The following is a 25,204-nucleotide window of genomic DNA, read 5'->3' as shown; positions in this document are numbered from 1 at the left end:
TTGTTTTGTAACTTTTGTTTTCTCGCTCTCAGACCCCACTGAGGTTTATACCTGGGGGAACAACACCAATTTCAGTCTGGGGCACGGGAACCAAGAGAGCAGGCATCACCCGGAGATTGTGGATCTGTTTGCCCGTACCAGGGTTTACGTCAAACAGGTAAACAAACTGACTACTATAGAGATCCAATAACTACTCTTTAATTAGAGACTTGGCCTCAATATATGGCTCACCAGGGGGATCCATCACAACGATGCTTATGTAAACACGGTTGTCCTGTCTGAGTCTCCTGGATAACAGGCATGTCACCCGAGTCTCCCCCCCCGGGATATTCCCTCACAACAGGCTGCTCTCCCGGGAACAATGGGCATGGGTAGAAACTAGAAAACAAAGGTGTTCGTATAAGTTGGAATTGTTCTTATTGGGTGGTTGTGTATGGTATAAGGGGTAAAATCACAGCAATGGTAACTGGCTATTATGTAGCTCTCTCTTAACGATGCTAAAATCACATCAGGAGATGACTTTTGAAGTCTGTTTCCCAAGCTTTTTTGTGTAGTTACCTTTAATTCAAGTGCACATGCACCTAGCACTGTTTTAGTTTGCAGTGTGTTTCTGTAGCATGGAGTTGGAGTTAGCAAAACAAATGCCCACTGGATTGATGCAAATAATCATGAAATCATTCTACCAGGTGGGCATGGGCTACTTTTAAGTTAACATTTTAATTGAGTATGTTTTTGCGAAAGCTTTTACATCTACCACGAGACCGTTATCAGTAGCATCTATATATATATATATATATATATATATATATATATATATATACACACATACTGCTCAAAAAAATAAAGGGAACACTTAAACAACACAATGTAATCCCAAGTCAATCACACTTCTGTGAAATCAAACTGTCCACTTAGGAAGCAACACTGATTGACAATAAATTTCACATGCTGTTGTGCAAATGGAATAGACAACAGGTGGAAATTATAGGCAATTAGCAAGACACCCCCAATAAAGGAGTGGTTCTGCAGGTGGGGACCACAGACCACTTCTCAGTTCCTATGCTTCCTGGCTGATGTTTTGGTCACTTTTGAATGCTGGCGGTGCTTTCACTCTAGTGGTAGCATGAGACGGAGTCTACAACCCACACAAGTGGCTCAGGTAGTGCAGCTCATCCAGGATGGCACATCAATGCGAGCTGTGGCAAGAAGGTTTGCTGTGTCTGTCAGCGTAGTGTCCAGAGCATGGAGGCGCTACCAGGAGACAGGCCAGTACATCAGGAGACGTGGAGGAGGCCGTAGGAGGGCAACAACCCAGCAGCAGGACCGCTACCTCCGCCTTTGTGCAAGGAGGAGCAGGAGGAGCACTGCCAGAGCCCTGCAAAATGACCTCCAGCAGGCCACAAATGTGCATGTGTCTGCTCAAAACGGTCAGAAACAGACTCCATGAGGGTGGTAAGAGGGCCCGACGTCCACAGGTGGGGGTTGTGCTTACAGCCCAACACCGTGCAGGACGTTTGGCATTTGCCAGAGAACACCAAGATTGGCAAATTCGCCACTGGCGCCCTGTGCTCTTCACAGATGAAAGCAGGTTCACACTGAGCACATGTGACAGACGTGACAGTCTGGAGACGCCGTGGAGAACGTTCTGCTGCCTGCAACATCCTCCAGCATGACCGGTTTGGCGGTGGGTCAGTCATGGTGTGGGGTGGCATTTCTTTGGGGGGCCGCACAGCCCTCCATGTGCTCGCCAGAGGTGGCCTGACTGCCATTAGGTACCGAGATGAGATCCTCAGACCCCTTGTGAGACCATATGCTGGTGCGGTTGGCCCTGGGTTCCTACTAATGCAAGACAATGCTAGACCTCATGTGGCTGGAGTGTGTCAGCAGTTCCTGCAAGTTCCTGCAGTTCCTGCACATTCAACTATGTAAAGAAAAAAGTATTTAATAAGATTATTTCATTCATTCAGATCTAGGATGTGTTATTTTAGTGTTCCCTTTCTTTTTTTGAGCAGTGTATTTATTTTTTCCTATTCCTTATTTATTTTTTTATTTTTTTGGTGTGGTGGCAACAATGGAGGCAATGCGCCGCTGCTAAATAAATACTGGGGAAACACTGACTGACATCATTGTCCTCCTATCACTATGGATTTGGGGGTTTTAGAAATTGAAATATCAATGGTCATCTCCTTTTGAGTGAGAGGGTGAATGAATGAGAGGAGTAGGACAGGTGCACTGGGCTTGGGTTCTGTGTCTGTCTTTGTCTAGCCCAGCCCTGCATGGTTAAACCCACGTTGGCCTTATGTGTGGTCCCCTCTACAGTGTCCCTGATGGCCATGTGGAGGCTCACCTGTGTTACTGTCAGTCTCTTTCTTTAGTACAGAGCACGGTTCCCCAACTTGTGGCCCGTTGTTTTATTTGACCCCCAAGTTTTTGGAGGAAAAAAAATACATGTATTTTCATTGTTGGACATAAGACTGTTAAAAAAATAAAGCAGGAAATTGGCTCCAAGTGATTTTCATTTAAGAAATCTGTTCCAAGTATTCCCATGCATAATAGAGAGATGTGATCGTATACAAATTTAAGCAAGGTTTGTAATGATTATGTTTTAGTCAAATATTATCTCTGTTTGGGCTTCTTGCGGTCAATTTGCAGTCCACAAATGATTTGTAATTAGGTTCCGGCCCCTGAACATCCGCTCAAAAACAAATCGGGCTGCCGCATAATCTAGTTGACGATCCCTGGTGTTAAGTTCTAATTATCAGCGTAAGAACTCGACGGACACTATGAAAGCTGAATCCAAGTTTATTCTTCCCAAAGGATTGAACAGCTGAACATACAAAAACATGTTTATGATAGTGGTGGTATATGTACCCCAATTTGGGGTGGAGTCTCCTCCTCCTCTCCAAACACTACATCTCTGTTGCTAGACAGGAAATTAAGTGCAATAAACTGTTCCTTCTCCCTTAACGTGACCTCGACCTCCTTCATCACTAATCCATGGCTCTCTCCCCATATCAGTGCTGCCACGTGATCGTTTCCCCTGCACTCGGCACATTCCAAGCTTAACTGCACCCATCATATATCTTCCTCCTACAGATAACCATTAACTTCTGGTGTAGACCCTCTAAACCTAAACACTCAATATTTCAATATCATACCTGATAATTAACCTTATCCCAAGTTTAGGAGTTAGAACCCAGAATCCATCACTGGTATAGAGGATGCTGAGAGGTATGAGGAAGAAACCTTGTGAGATAACTTTGTTTTTTAGGTGATGTTGTAGAGATCTGAGGTTATGTTGTGAAGATGTAGACCCTAACTATGGTTAGAACTGTTTTCCAGCGGTTATTTAGACTCTGACAGGAAGGACCTTTTCACAGGGAGCTATGCCAGGGATTGCAATCCTATGACATCATCAGCTCTAGTGCTCTGCTACAGCTCATGATGTCATAGGGTGGCATGCATTCCTAGTTAAGTACAGATTTTGACTAAAGTCTTTGGGTTAGATGCATTATAGATATATCAGATGTAATGTTGAAAGGTAATGACCCAACTTTTGAGTTTCTCTTTTAAATTTCATTGTCTTATGGCAGGTTGCTGTTTAGTGTCTACATTTTATACACATTTACATGACCTGTGCATTTTGATGACCTTTGCTCATTGGGGAGCAGATCCCATTTCAAGACCTCTCAGCGACCTACTGGTACCCCCCACATGGAGGCAGAGCCTTTGTCCTCAGTGCAACCTGCCCACAGTCCAACAGGTGCTAGGGGTTAAATATTTATCCCAGTATGACATGCTTTAATTAAATGAGCCACGGCTGTGGGTATGTGTGTGGGGCTGTCTCGTTATCAATGTGATACATCGGGGAAACATCCCTTTCGCCCTATTGAGTGCTGGAGGGGAGCAATGCATTAGTAATGATGTTTACTTTTCCACTTGTGCCCTGGCCTATAGTACCACCACTATTTGACTATTACTACGAGAGGGCTTAGTTTGGCCACGGAAATGGAAAGACACACACAATCAACAATCAATCAAACGTGCTGCTGTCTTTTTCTTTGAGTTCTTGTGAAGAGAATTTGACAACGGAGTAAAATTGTCTCACTGAATAGACCTACGTTATTGATTACCAAGAAATGTGTTTCCTTTCCTCTCAGGTGGTGCTGTGTAAGTTCCACTCGGTGTTCCTGTCTCAGAAGGGGCAGGTGTATACATGTGGACACGGGCAGGGAGGTCGGCTGGGACACGGGGACGAACAGACATATCTGGTGAGAATACTATACTGTATCTGACCTATCAAATTTTTTTGGTCACATACACGTGTGTAGCTGATGTTATTGCGGGTGTAGCGTAATGCTTGACCTATGACCTACTCCGACTGTTTGTGGCCTGTATTATAATAATTAAGTTGGCGCTTACGTTTGTCTTTTTTCACATGTACAAGTGTATATTCTACCCATGTGTGAACTGGAAATTCTTTTTTTTTTAATTTTAAAAATTTTTAAATTTTTTTGTTGCATATCCCACTCCCCCTGAGACACCCTTCAAGAAGGGGTCATGACCAGGGATCAGTCATTATTGACAGTGACCCAGGAGCAATTAGGGTTAAGTGCCTTTCTCAAGGGTACATTGACAGTTTTCTTTCACCCAGTTGGCTCTGTGATTCGAACCAGCAACCTTTTAGTTACTGGACCAGCGTTCTTAACTGCTAGGCTACCTGCTGTATGGCTGTTTAACTCTGTTCACCTGCTTCTAGCTTGATTAGCTGTAACCACTCCACCCTGAGTGTACCTGGGATTTATTTGCACACCTGTGCTAAACCGGGTTGAAATATTTTTTTGACATGTGTTTGAGCTTATCTGGCACAATGGAACCAGTGGAATTGTTCCAAAAGTGTGAACTTCAATATTGCCCCATTTTTGAAGGCACTCCAGGGCAGGCTCAAGCAAACGTTCAAAGTAGTTGATATATTAAAAAAATACTATTCAAAGTGAAGTAGGGCTGTGGATTTTTATCATCTGTCAGGTTCCTCGAATGGTGGAGGGGCTCCTGTCCCATCACTGCTCCCAGGTGGCTGCAGCCAAGGACCACACGGTGGTGCTGACCGAGGAGGGCTATGTCTACACCTTCGGCCTCAACACCTTCCACCAGCTGGGACTGGCTCCCCCGCCCGCCTCCAGCCACCTGCCCAAACAGGTAAGACACCTGGCCAGGCATGGTGCCCACATAGAGACGACATAGCTAGGCGGGGAGTTGTCCCTAACCACGTGACCGGAGTAGGACAAGCTAAGAAAAAACTCCCGGGGCCTCATTTATCTATGTGTGTGTGTGTGTGTGTGTGTGTGTGTGTGTGTGTTTTATAACAATTGCATAAACAAATCCAATGCATCCTAAGACAAACATGTACACAGAGCAGACACTTTAATCTGCGCTATGCTGAGTTAATGTGGATTGGTTGTTGACTGACATTGGTCTTGTCCAATGGGATGCAGGTATTCTCCAAGACCCTTAAAGGCAGGACTGTGATTGGTGTAGCAGCGGGGAGATTTCACACAGTGCTGTGGACCAGGGAGGCTGTCTACACAGTGGGACTGAACGGAGGGCAGCTGGGTAAGTCATGATGACTGGCACACCATAGCATAACATTGGTTTCCAATGACTTTAAAGTTAAGCCAAGGCAACTAATGATATGCTTTATCATTCCCCTACCATGACTGTATACATGGGGATGGTTGACTTTTGACCTCTAGGCTACCTGTTGGACCCCAACGGGGAGAGGTGTGTGACCGCGCCTCGCCAGGTGTCTGCCCTCTACCACAAGGACGTCACCATCGCCATGGCAGTGGCAAGTAATGGAGCAACGTTGGTGGTGACAGAGAAGGGAGATGTCTACCTGCTGGCTGACTATCAGTGCAAGAAGTTGGCATCCAGGTGACTATACTGATAGTGGAGAAGTGACTACCAGGGTCAATTCCATTTCATCTCAGGAAGTCAACTGCAATTCCAATTTCTCATTGAGGACAATTGGAATATACATTTCAGTTTACTTCCTGAATTGACCGAATTCCAAATAACATTTTCTTTGAGAGAGAGGGAGATGACATTAACCTAAGGTTGATCGAATTAGCATAATACAAAAATCCCCATAAAAATAATTCCGTTTAAGATGGAGATATCTGTTTTGCATTGGATGTGTCTCAATCCACCGCATCTGCCTATTTAACACTTCCGCATTTGGGGTGAAAGGTGACAGAGCTAGAGAGATGTTTGTCAGACCATGAGACATCCCTAAAATCGGTCTGGAGCATCCGACCGGTTTGGCCTACAAACTATTATGACCACTCTATGGAAAGATGACTCTCACGAATACGATGGTGTTTACTCTGCGACCCACACAAGCGTCGTCTGAAGTTGGTACAGCCGAACTCCCAATTTCTCTCTGTAGCGGCAGAACAGTTTGGGCTACATACATATGACCCCTCTGTATAAAGGTGAGACTCATGAACACGTACATGTTGGTTGTTTTGCTCTCATTTATGGATGTACACTACATGACCAAAAGTGCGTGGACACTGTTAACTCGAAATGACACAACGACAAGGTTCCAGTTTAACAAAGTTTACTATACCGTATGAACACACTACAAGGTAGCCATTCCACTCTAGGCTAGGTCCATCAACGACAAGACTTCCTGCGCAGGTGCACTCTTGACTGAGTGATGGCCCCGTAAATAACAGGAAATGTAGGGATACTTAAAACATGAACTTAACAGACACATGCTCGTCGAACATCTCATTCCAAAATCATTGGTCCCATCTTTGCTGCTTTAACAGCCTCCACTCTTCTGGGAAGGATTTCCACTAGATGTTGGAACATTGCTGCAGGGACTTGCTTCCATTCAGCCACAAGCATTAGTGTAGTCGGGCACTGATGTTGGGCGATTAGGCCTGGCTTGCATTTGGCGTTCCAATTCATCCCAGAGGTGTCCAATGGGGTTGAGGTCAGGGCTCTCTGCAGGCAAGTCAAGTTCTTCCACACTGATCTCGACAAACCATCTCTGTATGGACCTCATTTTGTGCATGGAGTCATTGTCATGCTGAAGCAGGAATGGGCCTTTGGCAAACTCTTGCCACAAAGATGGAAGCACAGAATCGTCTTGACTGTCATAGAGTTAAGATTTCCCTTCACTGGAACTAAGGGACCTAGACCGAACCATGAAAAACAGCCCCAGACCATTATTCCTCCTCCACTAAACTTTACAGTTGGCACTATGCATTGGGGCAGGTAGCTTTCTCCTGGTGTCCGTCAGACTGCCAGATGGTGAAGTGTGATTCATCACTCCAAAGAACGCGTTTCCTCTGCTCCAGAGTCCAATGGCGGCGAGCTTTACACCACTCCAGCCTATGCTCGGCATTGCGCATGGTGGTCTTAGGCTTGTGTGCGGATGCTTGGACATGGAAACCCGTTTCATGAAACTCCCAATGAAGTTCTTGTGCTGACGTTGCTTCCAGAGGCAGTTTGGAACTCTGTAGTGTTGCAACCGAGGACTGACTATTTTTACACGCTACGAGCTTCAGCACTCGGCGGTCCCGTTCTGTGAGCTTGTGTGTCCTACCACTTTGCGGCTGAACCATTGTTGCTCCTAGACGTTTCCACTTCACAATAACAAGGCTTGCAGTTGACCGGGGTAGGGCTAGCAGTGCAGAAATTTGACAACTGATTTATTGGCATCCTATGACGGTGGCACGTTGATAATCAATGAGCATTTCTGTAAGGCCATTCTACTGACAATGTTTGTCAATGAAGATTGCATATCTGTGTGCTCAATTTTGTACACCTGTCAGCAACGGGTGGGTCTGAAATGGCAGAGTCCACTAATTTGAATGTGTGTCCATATACTTTAGTGTGTGTATGTATAGTGCCATCGGAAGTATTCAAACCCCTTGACTTTTTCCACATTTTGTTACGTTACAGCCTTATTCTAAAATGGATGTAACTTTTTTTTTCTCTGCAATCTACAGACTACCCCATAATGTGAAAACAAGTTTTTATACATTTTAGCAAATTTATGAAAAACATATGTAAATAAAGTAAGTATTCAGACCCTTTGCTGAGACTCAAAATTCAGCTCAGGTGCATCCTTTTCATTGATTCTCCTTGATGTTTCTGCTACTTGATTGGAGTCCACCTGTGGCAAATTCAATTTATTGGACAGGAAAGGCGCACACCTGTCTAAATTAGGTCCCACAGTTGACAGTGCATGTCAGAGCAAAAACCAAGCCATGAGGTTGAAGGAATTGTCCGTAGAGCTCAGAGAGAGGATTGTGTCGAGGCACAGATCTGGGGAAGGACACCAAAACATTTCTGCAGTGTTGAAGGTCCCCAAGAACACAGTGGCCTCTATCATTCTTAAATGGAAGAAGTTTGGAACCAGCAAGACTCTAACTAGAGCTGGCTGCCTGGCCAAAGTGGTCAGGGAGGTGACCAAGAACCTGATGACAGAGCTCCAGAGTTCCTCTGTGGAGATGGGAGAACCTTCCAGAAGGACAACCATCTCTGCAGCACTCCACCAACCGGGCCTTTATGGTAGAGTGGCCAGATGGAATCCACTCCTCAGTAAAAGACCCATGACAGCCCACTTGGAGTTTGCCAAAAGGCACCTAAAGGACTCTTAGACCATGAGAAACAAGATTCTCGGGTCTGATGACACCAAGATTGAACTCTTTGGCCTGAATGCCAAGCTTCACGTCTGGAGGAAACCTGGTACCACCCGTACGGTGAAGCATGGTGGCAGCATCATGATGTGTGGATGTTTTTCAGCGGCAGGGACTGGGAGACTAGTCAGGATCGAGGTAAAGATGACCGGAGCAAAGTACAGAGATCCTTGATGAAAACCTGCTCCTGAGCGTTCAGGACCTCATACTGGGGTGAAGGTTTACCTTTCAACAGGACAACAACCCTAAGCTCACAACTAAGACAACGCAGGAGTGGCTTCAGGACACGTGTCAGTCGTAGAGTGGCCCGGACTTGAACCCGATCGAACATCTCTGGAGAGACCTGAAAATAGCTGTGCAGCAACGCTCCCCATCCAACCTGATAGAGCTTGAGAGGAATGGGAGAAACTCACCAAATAAAGGTGTGCCAGACTCGGCTGTAATCGCTGCCAAAGGTGTGTCAACAAAGTACTGAGAAAAGAGTCTGAATAGTTATGTAATTGTGATATTTCAGGTTTTGTAATGCATTTGCATAAATGTCTAAACCTGTCTTTGCTTTGTCATTATTGAGGGGAAAAACGATTTAATACATTTTAGAATAAGGCTGTAACGTGGAAAAAGTAAAAGGGGTCTGTTGTATAGCACACTATTACTTATACAACTAATATCAGGGCATGAGACGGCAGTAGAAATTAACGTGGGCATTGTTAAATGCTTTTCACAGGAAGAACATTCCAAGCATTTCAACGTAGGTAAACAGGTTAAGTAGGTTACAGGTGCCTAAAGGGACAAAACTAGAATATCAATACACAACAGGGTGTGAATACTTTCCGAATGCACTGTATATGGAGACTGTTAAGTGACACAGAATTCTCGTTAAAAAAAGATCAGGAAACATTCTTAAATCTCTCAGATATAGCATAGGCATTTCAGAAGAAAGTTCCTTTAGTTCTCTTTCCCCCCGCCCTTATCTGTTTTATGTACTGAATCTGTTATTCAATGTGTTTTGTATGGGCTAATAGCAAAACATTATTTATCAAATTAATTTTGTATATATTGTTTTATACTTCAAGGGGTCTTTTAAAATCAATTAGTAAAATGATCCTTGGTATGACCTTGAGACAACAATTCCATATAGCTTAGTAGTTACCCCCTCCTGGCTTAAACAGGGCTTAGACAATAATGGGTTAACAGGAGAGGGAGAGAGATGTGATCATTTATTTTTGTCTTCCCATGCCCGATGTCTCTCAGACAACTGAACATCCGGAAAGTCCTTGTGAGCGGAGGCAGCCTGGACCATCGTGTGGACCCCCAGGTCCTGAATGAGGGAGGGGGAGAAAAGGTGGCCATCCTGGCCCTGGATGAAGCTGGGAGGGTAAGGAACAGCTGGGTCCAATACATAGAAAAATATCAAAAACTTAGTGGTGACAAGCTACGGTCATTTTGTTAGTGGATTCTTCATGTTGAAACAATTCACTCCATATGATCACCCCTCAAGCTGATGTATTTGAGTCATTGATTATCTTATTCCATTCTTTATCACTTTGTTTTTTCTGTTTGGATGATGATGTGCGTTGATCTGTATGGTCTTTTATGGTTATTCTATGTATTTGTTGTCACCACACACTGACAATGCCTTTCTAATTGTCCCTCTGGATTATTAAAGTTGTATTGAATTGATTTCTCCCTCTTCATCAGGTGTTCTGCTGGCGTTCAGTGGGCGGTTCGGTGAGACAATGCAGGTGGGCATACGGGCGCCAGGTGTTCATGTCAGACATCGCCCTGAGCAGGAACAACATGATGTTTGTCACACAGGAAGGGGAGGGCTTCAGCGGACAGTGGCACGGAGAGTACAGGAAGAGCGTGGAGAAGAAAGGTGAGTTGAGAAAAGAGTTTACTCTCATAGCTCAGCGACGACATAATGATACTTCTGAGTACTACCTCGTATTCTTTCACTTTCCTCTTTTGCATGTATGGTGGATAATAAAGTTATGGAAAAATAGTCAACAAGACTTAGGTTCAAAAGTACTCTTTTGCACCCTGAATGTAAGTAATGTTTACTAGTTCTCTGTTCTTCATGATGTGTATCATCCAACATAAATCAGAAGTTGTTTGTATTTGAGTCATTGGGAATTAAGTTAGAATCACTGCATTGTCATTTGACTAAAGCGTTTCTCCCTTGTGTGCTTTAGATGGGAGTGTGGAGGTGTGTGGTTACCCAGAGGGTGGAACTGTGTACGAGCGAATCCGCTTGGAGAAGCTCCCCTACGTCCACCGTGCGGTCAGCATCACCATGGACTCCAAGGGACGCAACTTTGGAGTGCTGCAGTCTGACCCTAAAACCAGGTACTGTTCCTCTGTGTTGTCACACCTTTTAAAACATTTGAACTACGTTGTCTTTATTAGGCCACACCGTAACAAAACGTTTTGAAATGGACAATAAGTGTTTGGGGAAGTTCAAATGGGACATCCCTGTTTAACTACATTTTGGAGCATTTTGTGCCTAGTGAACATGACCCTGATTCGTGAACAAAATGTCTGATCTCTGTCCTTCCCCCGCCCAGCCTGTATGAGATTCCCAGCGTATCTCCCTCCTCCTTCTCCCAACACTTCCGGAGCCTGCTGGAGGAAGCGGACGAGACGGATAGCATCCACGACTTGACCCTGCAGGCTGGAGACCGCACCTTCCCCGCCCACAAGTACCTTCTCTCCATGAGGTCGGAGTTCTTCAGGAAGCAGCTGGTGCCTGACGGGGAGGAGGGAGACGGGGAGGTGAGGAGGAGTGAGGATGCGGTGGGCTGTGACCTGCTGGTGGTGGAGATGGTGAGCCCTGAGATGCTGGAGCATGTCCTGAAGTTCATCTACACCGATTTCTGTGATCTGCTGGTGCAGGGCCACCGGCCTCGAGTCTTCGGCCAGAACCAGAATCAACAGGGCCCAGGCCCGGAGCAGCTGATCAGCAGCCTGCAGGACCTGGGCTTCCATGAGGGCAACCTGGGGGACCGCTTGGCCCTGGAAGTGTACCGCTCGCTGACCCCATCGGCCCGAGGGGATGGAGACAAGCCCAAAAGCAAGGGCACAAAGCCTGGGAAAAAAAGCAAGGGAGGCAAGGCTGGAGCTGGAGAGGGAGGAAGAGTCAACCCGGTCAAGACCTTACAGGGCGTGGCCAAGAAGCTCGGCATGGGCAGTCTGTCAGCACGGTGCGTACTGAGTTGGTTATGATTGTTGTCCACCACGATGAAATCTGGTAGTGGACTGTGGGTCTGTCCGTTAGTATGTTCGTCACACACGGTATCTCAGACCGCAGTGGCCCGATTTTGACAACTTGGGTGAATGATGTGTCTTGCCATAGAGATTCGGCATTTACAAATTATACTGATTGGCCAGATGGTGGCGCTATAACATGTGATTGAAGATGCTAACTTTGAAAGGTCATGCACCTCAGCCCGTTTGACCTGAAGTCATGAAATTTGGTACATAGGTCCCTCTCCCAGCAAGGAACACATTTGCTTTATTTTTGAATTTTGTGGAAAAACACAACGCTGTTCTTCTGGCACCGAATGACTGATCTGACAACGTGATATGTGGCATCTATGGAAAAAGGACTCTCGATGCAATATTTTTAAACTAGTACCTGAAACAACATGACCAATAAACATTCACGTGGGTGAGGTTTGGCACATAAATGCATATAAATCAGTCAAGGATATTTGTATTTTAACAAAATGTTGTACACATTTTGCAAACACTGTCAAGACTCATCATGTGCAAGAACATTTATATCGACCACACGGTGGCGCCATTACAGTGACATGTTATATCTCTTGATCTGTTTGACTCGGGGTGATGAAATTTGGCACATATGCTCAGGGAGAATGAGTCTAGCTAACCCATGTGATATCTCGGTCAACACTGGCCGATTTTGACGAAATTTGGGTGAATGATGCGCCTTGCCAGAGATCCGGCACTTACAAAATTACACATTATTAATCAACTGTACGCATGTAAGTCACGTGATATCTCAGACACCACTTGCCCGATTTTGACATTTGTGGAGGACGACATGTTTACTGTTTTTTTGTCTTTCTTTTAACCCCTAATCCTTTGGGTGGTTAACATATAGAATCGTTTTTAAGATGGTCATTTAGCTATCTGATTTTGAATTTTAGGACCCCTGTAGGTATAACATTTTTAATATTTGATGGAACATTGAATTTGGGTTTCTACTATTAGCCTTAAACGCATTGAATAACATGTTCATACATGGCAAAACAGAATGTCCAACAATGTATCAAATGGAAGTATGGTTTGAGCTGTCTGAAGGTTTCATGTGTAACCCTTGTCCCATAAAATCCTATTCATGTAAATTCTTTTTTTTTTTTACCGGGTTACCTTGAGACGAGTCTTGTGAAGCTTGTGGGCATCATAGAGTAACACGTTCGTTAGTCTCAGAATTTTGATGGTGAGGTCATATTAGTTTGTAGCTCAAACCGTTCGGACTTGACAGAAGTGTTTGGATTTGAGACATGAGACTAGTCCTGTGAAGCTTGTGGGTGTTGTAGAGCAAAACCTGGAACACCTTTTGTGTTCAAGTAGTTTCTAGCCACAACCGTTTGGACACTGCAGACGTTTTGTGAGAGAACCGATTTTCGGCATGTCTCCTGGTCTGACAAACACCGCTGTAGCTTTGCCACCTTCCATCGCACATGCCAAAGGCCATCGCCGGATGCGTTGGATTTGAGACACAGCCCATGCAAAAAAAGTCTAACTCTGTTGGATTTTGAAGGAAATGTTGTATTATGTTAATTGATTTTCGCATTGGCATTGACCTTTGGGGGGTTATTAACATGTTATAACCCGTAGTGTATTTTGTTAAATACATTCATTACAGTTTGGATGGCGTGAAGTATGAAAATGGGACTATCAATGTAGTGCATAAGATGACGGCCGACAAGCCACGATATAACCAGAAAAAGTGGTGAGTAATTGCCTTGTGGCAGATTAACTGAGACAATGTTGTGTTCATAGAAAGATAATTACCAGAATGGACATTCCTATTCAAGTCAATGTTCTGTGATTCTATTCAATTGTTGTGTGTCCTTGTCAGAAAACCACGGTAGTTTTAATATCAGAGAGGAGATATTGTTCCGTCTAAGTTGTATCTTTGTCTCCCCCAAGCTCCTACCTCTGTGACGTCACTCTGAGATCTGAAGATGGCAAGGAGTTTCCCTGTCACAAGTGTGTGCTGTGTGCCAGACTTGGTGAGCTACTATGTGTCAACAGTTTGTTGCGTTTCTTGGAGTGTGACGGGTGAACTGTGTGTTTGGGTTATTCAAGGTTGTAGACATCTGACACTAGATTGGCCAGTCATTTGTTAAAGCTGTGGGGCCAGTTTTCTGTACATAGATTAAGCCTATCCCTGGACTAAAAGCATGCTCAATGGAGAATCTCAATTGAAAATGATTTTTAATTAAGGACTAAGATTTTTGAAAATGGAAATTTCTTAGTGGCAGTTCTATTGTAAACATGTCATGTATGTGTTTCAGAGTACTTCCACAGTATGCTGGGGAATCCCTGGATAGAGGTATGTTATTTTTTTGTCTTTGATGTTATTTCATGTTTATCAATCTGTGTTTTTACAATTGATAAAATGTCTCTTTTAGTTGCTGGCAATTGGAGGTCTTGCTCATTGTACACTAAAGCTTCATTTTAATATTGCCAGAAGTAACCGTTGGCTCTGAAAACATTGTCTCAAGTTGTGCTTGAGTAAGTGTGCCGCTACTTGTGATCAGTGATAGTTATGTAGTTGTTGTCTGCCCCCCACAGGCCACTTCTTGTAGTGCCCTAGAGATGCCCACCAGCTCAGAGATACTGCAGGTCATCCTAGAATATGTCTACACTGACGAGTCTCCCACTATCAAAGGTACAGGACACACCAGATCAATCATATACAACCTGTACACACACACACATACTCAGTGAAAAATGCTTTGGAACTATGGATGGAAATTAGCTTTCTTGCTAACTTGGGTACATACACATTGACTCTGAAATGTTGCTAAATGTGCACTGTCCCTGTCAAATAAGTAAATTAAATAAATATTGAGTTAAAAGTAGGTATCATGTGGCTACCCATTATAATATTTATGAACCTCATCATGTTGACTTTGATCTTGATGCACAAGGTAGTTGATAGCTACATGGTGGAATCTAAAAGTATTTCTCTATCCTCTTCCAGAGTCTCTAAATGTGGAGTTTGTCTGCAACGTGTTGGTGGTGGCCGATCAGCTTCTCATCACCCGACTCAAGGAGATGTGTGAAGTGGCCATTACTGAGAACCGTAAGTCCTCTCATCTTCCCTCTGTCCTCTTAGCCCTCTCTGCTCTCCTCCCATGCCTCTGTCCTCCTCTCTTTCTCTCATGCCTGTCAACATGATGTCAAACAGCTTTGTCTTGAAAATCACTCGTGTGAGAGCACTGACCTGTTTGTTTAAAAAAAATGGCTTCCTCTTGTCTCCTCAGTGACACTGAAGAATGCTGCAGAGCTGCTTCAGTTTTCTGCCATGTACAACGCTGAGCAGCTCAAACTATCCTGCATCCAGTTCATCGTGCACAACATGGCTGCCCTGCTCGAGTCCAAGTGAGTGTGTGCACAAAGTACATTTGGAAAGTATTCAGACCACTTTACTTTTTCCTAATTTTATGCTAGAGCCTTATTTTTTAAATTAATAAGGGCACTTAGCTTTTTTTTTTTATTTTATCTTCACACAATACCCCACACTATTACGGACTACAAAGGGAAACCCAGACGTGAGCTACCCAGTGACGCGAGCCTACCAGACGAGCTAAATGCCTTTTCTGTTCGATTCGAGGTAAGCAACACTAAAGCATGCACGAGAGCACCAGCTGTTCTGGATGACTGTGTGATAACGCTCTCGGTAGCCGACGCGAACAAAACCTTTAAACAGGTCAACATTCACAAAGCTGCTGGGCCAGACGGATTACCAGGACTTGTACTGAAAGCATGCACGGACTACCTGGCAAGTGTCTTCACTGACATTTTCAACCTCTCCCTGACCGAGTGTGTAATACCTACATGTTTCAAGCAGACCACCATAGTCCCTGTGCCCAAGGAAGCGAAGGTAACCTGCCGAAATGATTACCGCCCCGTGGCACTCAAGTCGGTAGCCATGCTTTGAAAGGCTGGTCATGGCTCACATCAACAACATCCACCCTAGACCCACTCCAATTCGCATACCGCCCCAACAGATCCACACATGGCGCAATCTCAATCGCACTGCACACCGCCCTTTCTCACCAGGACAAAAGGAACACCTATGTGAAAACGCTGTTCATCGACTACAGCTCAGAGTTAAACACCATAGTGCCCACGAAGCTCATCACTAAGCTAAGGACTCTGGGACTAAACACCTCCCTCTGCAACAGGATCCTGGACTTCCTGATGGGCCGCCCCCAGGTGGTAAGAGTAGGCAACAACACGTCTGCAACGCTGATCCTTAACACTGGGGCCCCTCAGGGGTGTGTACTTAGTCCCCTCCTGTATTCCCTGTTCACCCACGACTGCGTGGCCAAACACGACTCCAATACCATCATTGAGTTTGCTGACGACACAACAGTGGTAGGCCTGATCACCGACAACGATGAGACTGCCTATAGGGAGGTGGTCAGAGAACTGGCAGTGTGGTGCCAGGACAACAACCTCTCCCTCAACGTGAGCAAGACAAAGGAGTTGATCGTGGACTACAGGAAAAGGCGGGCCGAACAGGCCCCCATTTAACATCGACAGGGCTGTAGTGGAGCGGGTCGAGAGTTTCAAGTTCCTTGGTGTCCACATCACCAATGAACTATCATGGTCCAAACATACCAAGACAGTTGTGAAGAGGGCACGTCAAAACCTTTTCCCCCTCAGGAGACTGAAAAGGTTTGGCATGGGCCCCCAGACCCTCAAAAGGTTCTACAACTTCACCATTGAGAGCATCCTGACTGGTTGCATCACTGCCTGGCATGGCAACTGCTCGGTATCTGACCGTAAGGCCTACTGAGGGTAGTGCGAACGTCCCAGTACATCACTGGGGCCAAGCTTCCTGCTGTCCAGGACCTATATAATAGGCGGTGTCAGAGGAAAGCCTATAAAATTGTCTGAGACTCCAGTCACCCAAGTTATAGACTGTTTTCTCTGCTACCGCACGGCAAGTGGTACCGGAGCACCAAGTGTAGGACCAAAAGTCTCCTCAATAGCTTCTGTCCCCAAGCCATTTGGCTGCTGAACAATTCATAAAAATGACCACCGGACAATTTACATTGACACCCCCCCCCCCCCCCCCCCGTACACTGCTGCTATTCGCTGTTTGTTTGTTACCTATGCATAGTCACTTTGCCCCCACCTACATGTACAGATTACCTCAACTAGCCTGGACCCCTGCACACTGACTCGGTACCGGTGCCCCCTGTATATAGCCTCGTTATTCTTATTGTTTTTATTATTACTTTTTATCTTAGCCTACTTGAAAAATATTTTCTTCTTGAACTGCACTGTTTGTTGGTTAAGGGCTTGTAAGTAAGCATTTCACGGTAAAATCTAGACTTGTATTCGGCGCATGTGGCAAATAAAGTTTCCTTTGATTTTTTTTTTTAATGCAAATTTATTACAAATAAAAAAACTGAAATCACATTTACATAATTATTCAGACCCTTTACTCAGTACTTTGTTGAAGCACCTTTGGAAGTGATTACAGCCTCGAGTCTTCTTGGGTATGACGCTACAACCTTGGCACATTTGTATTTGGGGAGTTTCTTCCATCTGTCTCTGCAGATCCTTTCAAGCTCCGTCAGGTTGGATGGGGAGTGTCGCTGCACAGCTATTTTCAAATCAAATAATTTTATTGGTCACATACACATGGTTACTAGATGTTGCGAGTGTAGCGAAATGCTTGTGCTTCTAGTTCCGACAGTGTAGCAATATCTAACAAGTAATCTAACAATTCCACAACTACCTAATACACACATCTAAGTAAAGGAATGGAATAAGAATATATGGATGAGCAATGACAGAGCGGGATAGGCAAGATGCAATAGATGGTATAAAATACTGTACATATGAGATGAGTAATGTAAGATATGTAAACATCATTAATAAAGTGACAAGTGATCCATTTGTTAGTGGCCAATGATTTCAAGACCATGTAGGTAGCAGCCTCTGTTAGTGATGGCTGTTTAACAATCTGATGGTCTTGAGAAATAAGCTTTTTTTTTTTCAGTCTCTCGGTCCCAGCTTTGATGCACCTGTACTGACCTCACCTTCTGGATGGTAGCGGGGTGAACAGGCAATGGCTCAGGTGGTTGTTCTTGATGGTCTTTTTGACCTCCCTGTGACATCGGGTGCTGTCGGTGTCCCGGAGGGCAGGTAGTTTGCCCACGTTGATGTGTTGTGCAGACCGCACCACCCTCTGGGGAGCCCTGCGGTTGTGAGTGGTGCAGTTGCCGTACCAGGCGGTGATACAGCCCGACAGGATGCTTTCAATTGTGCATCTGTAAAAGTTTGTCAGGGTTTTAGGTGCCTAGCCAAATTTCTTCAGCCTCCTGAGGTTGAAGAGGTGATGTTGCGCCTTCTTCACCACACTGTGTGTGTGGGTGGACCATTTCAGTTTGTCTGTGATGTGTACGCTGAGGAACTTAAACTTTCCACCTTCTCCGCTGCCGTCCCTTCGATGTGGATAGGGGGGTGCTCCCTCTGCTGTTTCCTGAAGTCCACGATCATCTCCTTTGTTTTGTTGACGTTGAGTGAGAGGTTGTTTTCCTGACACCACACTCCGAGTGACCTCACCTCCTCCGTGTCGGGTGTCTCGTCTTTGTTGGTAATCAAGCCCACTACTGTTGTCTTCAAACTTGATGATCGAGTTGGAGTCGTGCATGCGCACACGGTCGTGGGTGAACAGGGAGTACAGGAGGGGGATGAGGACGCACTGTTGTGGGGCCCCAGTGTAGAGGATCAGCGAAGTGGAGATGTTGTTTCCTACCTTCACCACCTAGGGGCAGCCCGTCAGGAAGTCTAGGACACTATTGCACAGGGTGAGGTTGAGCCTCAAGCATAATGATGAGTTTGGAGGGTACTATGGTGTTGAATGCTGAGCTGTAGTAAATGAACAGCATTCTTAACTAGGTATTCCTCTTGTCCAAATGGGATAGGGCAGTGTGATGGCGATTGCATCGTCTGTGGACCTATTGGGGCGGTATACAAATTGCGGTGGGTCTAGGTTGACTGGTAAAGTGGAGGTGATATGATCCTTGACTAGTCTCTCAAATCACTTCAGGTCTCTCCAGAGATGTTCGATCAGGTTCTGGTTGGGCTACTCGAGGACATTCAGAGACTTGTCCTGAAGCCACTCCTGCATTGTCTGAGAACCTGCTCCAGAGCGCTCAGGACTTCATCAAGGATCTCGCTCTACTTTGCTCCATTTATATTTCCCTTGATCCTAACTGGTCTCCCAGTTCCTGCTGCTGAAAAACATCCCCACAGTATTCAGGCCATAGAGTTCAATCTTGGTTTCATCAGACCAGAGGATCTTGTTTCTCATGGTCTGAGTCCTTTTTGTGCCTTTTGGCGAACTCCAAGCAGGGTGTCTTGTGCCTTTTTTTATTGTGGGGTTGCCACTCTACCATAAAGGTCTGATTGGTGGAGTGCTGCAGAGAGAGTTGTACTTCTGGAAGGTTCTCCAATCTCCACAGTAGAACTCTGGAGGTCTGTCAGAGTGACCATTGGGTTCTTGGTCACCTGCCTGACCAAGGCTCTTCTCCCCTGATTGCTCAGTTTGGCTGGGCGGTCAGCTCTAGGAAGAGTCTTGGTGGTTCCAAACTTCTTCCATTTAAGAATGATGGAGGCCACTGTGTTCTTGGAGACCTTCAATGCTGCAGGAATGTTTTTGTATCTGTCCCCAGGTCTGTGCCTCAATACAATCTTGTCTTGAGCTCTACTGACAATTCCTTCGACCTCATGGCTTGGTTTTTGCTCTGACATGCACTGTCAACTGTGGGACCTTAAATAGACAGATGGGTGCCTTTTCTAAATCATGTCCAATCAATTGAATTTTGTTTATCAAAATGTGTTTTTTTTTCTCATTCTTTGTGGATCTGTGTAATCTGAGGGAAATATGTCTCTCTAATATGGTCATACATTTGGCAGGAGGTTAGGAATTGCAGCTCAGTTTCCATGTTGTTTTGTGGGAAGTGTGCACATAGCCTGTCTTCTCTTGAGAGCCAGGTCTGCCTACGGTGGCCTTTGTCAATAACTATGCTCAGTGAGTATGTAAATAGTCAAAGCGTTCCTTAAGTTTGGGTCAGTCAGTGGTCAGGTATTCTGCCACTGTGTACTCTCTGTTTAGGGCCAAATAGCATTCTTGTTTGCTCTGTGTCAAGTATCTTTTTTTGTTTTCTCAATTGTTTGGGTCTCATTGTTGCTGTCCTGGGGCTCTGAGGTTTGTGTTTGTGAACAGAGGACCAGCTTGCTTAGGGGACTCTTTTTCAGGTTCGTCTCTTTGTAGATGATGGCCTTGTTTTGGAAGGTTCTGGAATCGCTTCCTTTTAGGTGGTGGTTGAATTTAACGTCTCTCTACTGGATTTTGATAATTAGCGGGTATCGGCCTAAATCTGCTCTGCATGCGTTATTTGGTGTTTTACATTGTACACAGAGGTCATTTTTGAATAACTGATTCAAGTATTTTTGCCAGATCCTAATTGGTATGTTGAATTTTATGTTCCTTTTGATGGCATAGAAGGCCCTTCTTGCCTTGTTTCTCAGATCGTTCACAGATTTGTGGAAGTTAACTGTAGCGCTGATGTTTAGGCTGAGGTATGTATAGTTTTTATTGTTTGCTCTAGGGCAACGGTGTCTAGATGGAATTTGTATTTGTGGTCCTGGCAACTGGACCTTTTTTGGAACACCATTATTTTTGTCATACTGAGATTTACTGTCAGGGCCCAGGTCTGACAGAAACTGTGCAGAAGATCTTGGTGCTGCTGTAGGCCCTCCTTGGTTGGGGACAGAAGCACCAGATCATCAACAAACAATACACATTTCACTTCAGATTCTAGTGAGTTTAGGCCAGGTGGTGCAGACTGTTCTAGTGCCCTCGCAAATTAGTTGATTATGTATGTACAGTTGAAGTCGGAAGTTTACATACACTTAGGTTGGAGTCATTAAAACTTGTTTTTTCAACCACTCCACAAATTTCTTGTTAACAAACTATAGTTTTGGCAAGTTGGTTAGGACATCCACTTTGTGCATGACACAAGTAATTTTTCCAACAATTGTTTACAGACAGATTATTTCACTTATAATTAATTATATCATAATTCCAGTGGGTCAGAAGTTCACATACACTAAGTTGACTGTGCCTTTAAACAGCTTGGGAAAATCCAGGAAATTATGTCATGGCTTTAGAAGCTTTTGATAGGCTAATTGACGTCAATTGGAGGTGTACCTGTGGATGTATTTCAAGGCCTACCTTCAAACTCGGTGCCTCTTTGCTTGACATCATGGGAAAATCAAAGAAATCAGCCAAGACCTCAGAAAATAAATTGTAGACCTCGACAAGTCTGGTTCATCGTTGGGAGCAATTTCCAAACACCTGAAGGTACCACGTTCATCAGTACAAACAATAGTACGCAAGTATAAACATACCGCTCAGGAAGGAGACTCGTTCTGTCTCCTAGAGATGAACGTACTTTGGTGCGAAAAGTGCAAATCAATCACAGAACAACAGCAAAGGACCTTGTGAAGATGCTGGAGGAAACAGGTACAAAAGTATCTATATCCACAGTAAAACGAGTCCTATATCGAAAAATGACTTGTCATGCACAAAGTAGATGTCCTAACCGACTTGCCAAAACTATAGTTTGTTAACAAGAAATTTGTAGAGTGGTTGAAAAACAATTTTTAATGACTCCAAACTAAGTGTATGTAAACCTCTGACTTCAAGTGTGTGTTTTGAAGAGGGTGGGGCTTAAGCTGCATCCCTGTCTCACCCCATGGCTCTGCGGATAGAAATGTGTTTTTTTTGCCTATTTTAATCCACGCTTGTTTGTGTACATGGATTTCGTAATGTATATATTTTTTTTTCTCCCAACACCACTTCCCATCAATTTGTATTGCAGACCCTTTATGTCAAATTGAGTCAAATTGTTTTTGTAATTTAAAAAAAAAAAATTTTTTACTTATCAAAGCATGAGAACACTTTGCTTTTGTTTTGTCAATTAGGGTGTGCTGGGTGAATACTTGGTCTGTCCTATGGTAATTTGTTAAAATGCCAATTTGACATGTGCTCAGTACATTTTTTTTGACTGAGGAAATGTACAAGTCTGCTGTTAATGATAATGCAGAGGATTTTCCCAAGGTTGCTGTTGATGCATATCCCATGGTAGTTACTGGGATCAAATTTGTCTCCACTTTTGTGGATTGGGGGGGATCAGTCCTTGCTTCCAAATATTAGGGAAGATGCCAGAGCTAAGGATGTTAGAGTTTAAGTATAGCCAATTGGAATTTGTGGTCTTTATGTTTTTATCATTTCATTGAGGATACCATCAACACCACAGGCCTTTTTTAGGGTGGAGGGTTTATTTTGTCCTGTAGTTCATTCAATGTAATTGGAGAATCCAGTGGGTTCTGGTAGTCTTTTAATAGTTGATTCTAAGATTTGTATTTGATCATGTATATGTTTTTGCTGGTTGTTCTTCATTATAGGGCCATAGAGATTGGAGAAGTGGTTTACCCATACATCTCCATTTTGGATAGAGAACTCGTTTGTTTAGCGTTTTCTAATTTTCCCAGATGAGGCTATACTATGGATTCTTCTTCGAGAGTCTCCCTCTCTGTTTTATATATCCGTATCTCTCTCTGTATCTCTTCAGAGCGCTGGATATCCTGAGTGATGACCTGCTGGTGGAGCTCTCTGCCTCCTACAGGAGGATGGTGAGTCATTTCCCCTTTGTGCCGTGACCGTACCTGCATCAACTGTATAGTGAGATACCTGGCATATGTTCATTAGGGGAACTCAACAGAAAACGAAAATAGGGTTTGTTATTGGACGGTTTCTCAGATAGTCCCTCCCTGTTTCACTCGTTTTCTTCCATTTGTTTCCTACTCAACATTACTGTGGTTTCCTGAACTGAACATGACTGTTGGTTCTGATCTGAAAACGACTTTTGGTTCTGACTAACTGACCTGTTACCATCCTTTATTTTTTTTACCATCCTGTTCCTGTCAGATTCCGGCCATGCAGAAGCGACTGATCACGCCTTACCCAGACGCCCCGGACCTCACTGTGTACGAGGACGTGGACTCTTCATTCTCCTCTAAAGCTGACGCTGAACTAGACTTCTCCTGCAGGTACTATACCATCTATCAAACTACTGTACAACACTGTGGCTGCATCTCATTCCAGAAGTTGCTCCGTCGTTCACTCCCTGTTATGAATGAGATCGGACTGAATTGGTGCTGAAAGTAGGTTCCGATGTTTTGGATTGAAATGCATCCAGCCAGTAACTTCCCTGACATTTGAACTGTGGCCGAATTTGTTTCTCTTCCTCATCCTCCTCTCAGGGAGACTCTGTTGAAAAAGGCTAAGTTGAAGGCCAAGAAAAAACCTAGGCGACGCTCCGACAGCTCAGGGGGTTACACCCTTTCTGACATCATCCAGAGCCCACCTGCTGCAGGTAGAACACACACACACGCACTCTTTATCACGGCACGCAATAATTATTTGCTTTAGTTGGAGTTGGGCTGATATGGATTATGATACACTATGTCTCTTCTCAGTCCTTTCTCCCAGCCTGGTCAAGTCAGGAAAGATCAACTCCATGGAGTCTCTGCAGGAGCTGATGACATCTGACTCTGAGGGCAGCTACAAGGTTCTGGGCAGCCCCCGAGAACTCAAGAGTCCCGTGTTCCACGACAGACCCGAGGAGGGGAGGGCTGAAGGAGGTCCCAGGTTGAAGACTCCCCCCAACACCCCCGCCACCATGCGGAACGGCCTCCCCGCCGAACCCCCAAAGATTTCTGTTCCAGAGCACATCCCCAAGGTCACAGCCAGGTGAGCCAGGTCACTGTGGACCAGGTCAGAGTTCAGGGGTGGAACTGTATGTGACTTTGTCGTTTCTCTCTCTCCAGTCCTGCTCTGTCACTTCCTGTCTTGGACCTCAGGGCCATCATGGATATGGAAGCCAGCTCAAAGACACAAAGTCTCAGAGCCACTCCCAAAAGTCCTGTCAGTGTTGGCAGCAGTAGCAAGCAGTCCCCTCTCCCAGCCAAGCTCTCCCAGAAGCAGAGGAAGATGATCGCCATGGCAACCAAGGAGGGCAGTGCTGAGTGTGCCCTATCCAAATCGCCACCAGTCATTATTCCCTCAAAGAATGAGAAAGCATGGTAAGCCCCCCTCCATAAGGAACACTCCTGATATCAGAGCCAGCACAGAAGGTGGTGGGTTGGTGAGACAATCCCTATGTAATAGAGTATGTCCTCTCCTGCTCTCTCATTTGTGTTGAATGTTGTTTCATGTACAAATACAGAATCTGCCTATTCCGTCAGCTGTTAGTGAAAGTAGTACTTTTTAATGCACTGAAGTAGCACTTTTGATTCATCAAATGTTGTTGAGTGTGGTTCCACCTCCCTCCTCTCCTCAGGGCCACTCCGGTCCAGACACCCCCTTCGTCTCGAGCATTCCGGGACCTCCTGGTGGAGGAGGAGAGCCGGGTCAGGAACGGGAGGCCAGGGTCCCTGGGAAGGCCAGTTGCTCAGGGGCCTCTGGTCTCTGCTGCCAGGAGGGTCAACTTCAAATGTACTGCTCAGCCCCCCAGCGAGCCAGAGAGACCCGCCGGGTAAGACTGTGCACACACAGACATGCACACATACACAGTCGGTCATATTTTATGTTAATTGTCACCAACATGCATACAGAGGTGTGTGTATGTATATAGATATATGTATATAGAGATAGGTGCATGTATGTGTATATAAATGTGTATATGTATGTATATATATATATATATATATATATATATATATATATATATATATATATATATATATATATATATATATATATATATATATATATATATATAGCTCAAAAAAAATAAAGGGAACACTTAAACAACACATCCTAGCTCTGAATGAAAGAAATAATCTTATTAAATACTTTTTTCTTTACATAGTTGAATGTGCTGACAACAAAATCACACAAAAATAATCAATGGAAATCCAATTTATCAACCCATGGAGGTCTGGATTTGGAGTCACACTCAAAATTAAAGTGGAAAACCACACTACAGGCTGATCCAACTTTGATGTAATGTCCTTAAAACAAGTCAAAATGAGGCTCAGTAGTGTGTGTGGCCTCCGTGCCTGTATGACCTCCCTACAACGCCTGGGCATGCTCCTGATGAGGTGGCGGATGGTCTCCTGAGGGATCTCCTCCC

The 25,204-nt window shown here is 44.7% G+C and overlaps 1 protein-coding gene across 2 annotated transcripts in view; it reads left to right on the top strand.

Annotated features, from left to right (window-relative positions):
- LOC106583864 (inhibitor of Bruton tyrosine kinase) overlaps positions 1-25,204 on the top strand; it is a 43,789-nt gene that overhangs the window by 6,272 nt on the left and 12,313 nt on the right. For both annotated transcript variants that reach the window (XM_014168485.3, XM_014168492.3), the window contains exons 4-24: positions 33-157; positions 4,161-4,271; positions 5,029-5,199; positions 5,496-5,613; positions 5,754-5,934; positions 9,969-10,092; positions 10,416-10,593; positions 10,910-11,063; positions 11,282-11,917; positions 13,609-13,695; positions 13,896-13,978; positions 14,264-14,301; positions 14,544-14,640; positions 14,956-15,057; positions 15,239-15,356; positions 22,640-22,700; positions 22,996-23,117; positions 23,331-23,443; positions 23,547-23,820; positions 23,898-24,152; positions 24,410-24,604. In XM_014168485.3, coding sequence (XP_014023960.1) covers positions 33-157; positions 4,161-4,271; positions 5,029-5,199; positions 5,496-5,613; positions 5,754-5,934; positions 9,969-10,092; positions 10,416-10,593; positions 10,910-11,063; positions 11,282-11,917; positions 13,609-13,695; positions 13,896-13,978; positions 14,264-14,301; positions 14,544-14,640; positions 14,956-15,057; positions 15,239-15,356; positions 22,640-22,700; positions 22,996-23,117; positions 23,331-23,443; positions 23,547-23,820; positions 23,898-24,152; positions 24,410-24,604 — 3,343 coding nt within the window. The remainder of the gene's footprint in view (positions 1-32; positions 158-4,160; positions 4,272-5,028; positions 5,200-5,495; positions 5,614-5,753; positions 5,935-9,968; positions 10,093-10,415; positions 10,594-10,909; positions 11,064-11,281; positions 11,918-13,608; positions 13,696-13,895; positions 13,979-14,263; positions 14,302-14,543; positions 14,641-14,955; positions 15,058-15,238; positions 15,357-22,639; positions 22,701-22,995; positions 23,118-23,330; positions 23,444-23,546; positions 23,821-23,897; positions 24,153-24,409; positions 24,605-25,204) is intronic.

Source organism: Salmo salar, chromosome 02, assembly GCF_965601325.2.
Source record: "Salmo salar chromosome 02, fSalSal1, whole genome shotgun sequence".
In the NCBI taxonomy this organism is placed as follows: domain Eukaryota; kingdom Metazoa; phylum Chordata; class Actinopteri; order Salmoniformes; family Salmonidae; genus Salmo; species Salmo salar.
This window is presented reverse-complemented; position numbering and strand designations above follow the sequence as displayed.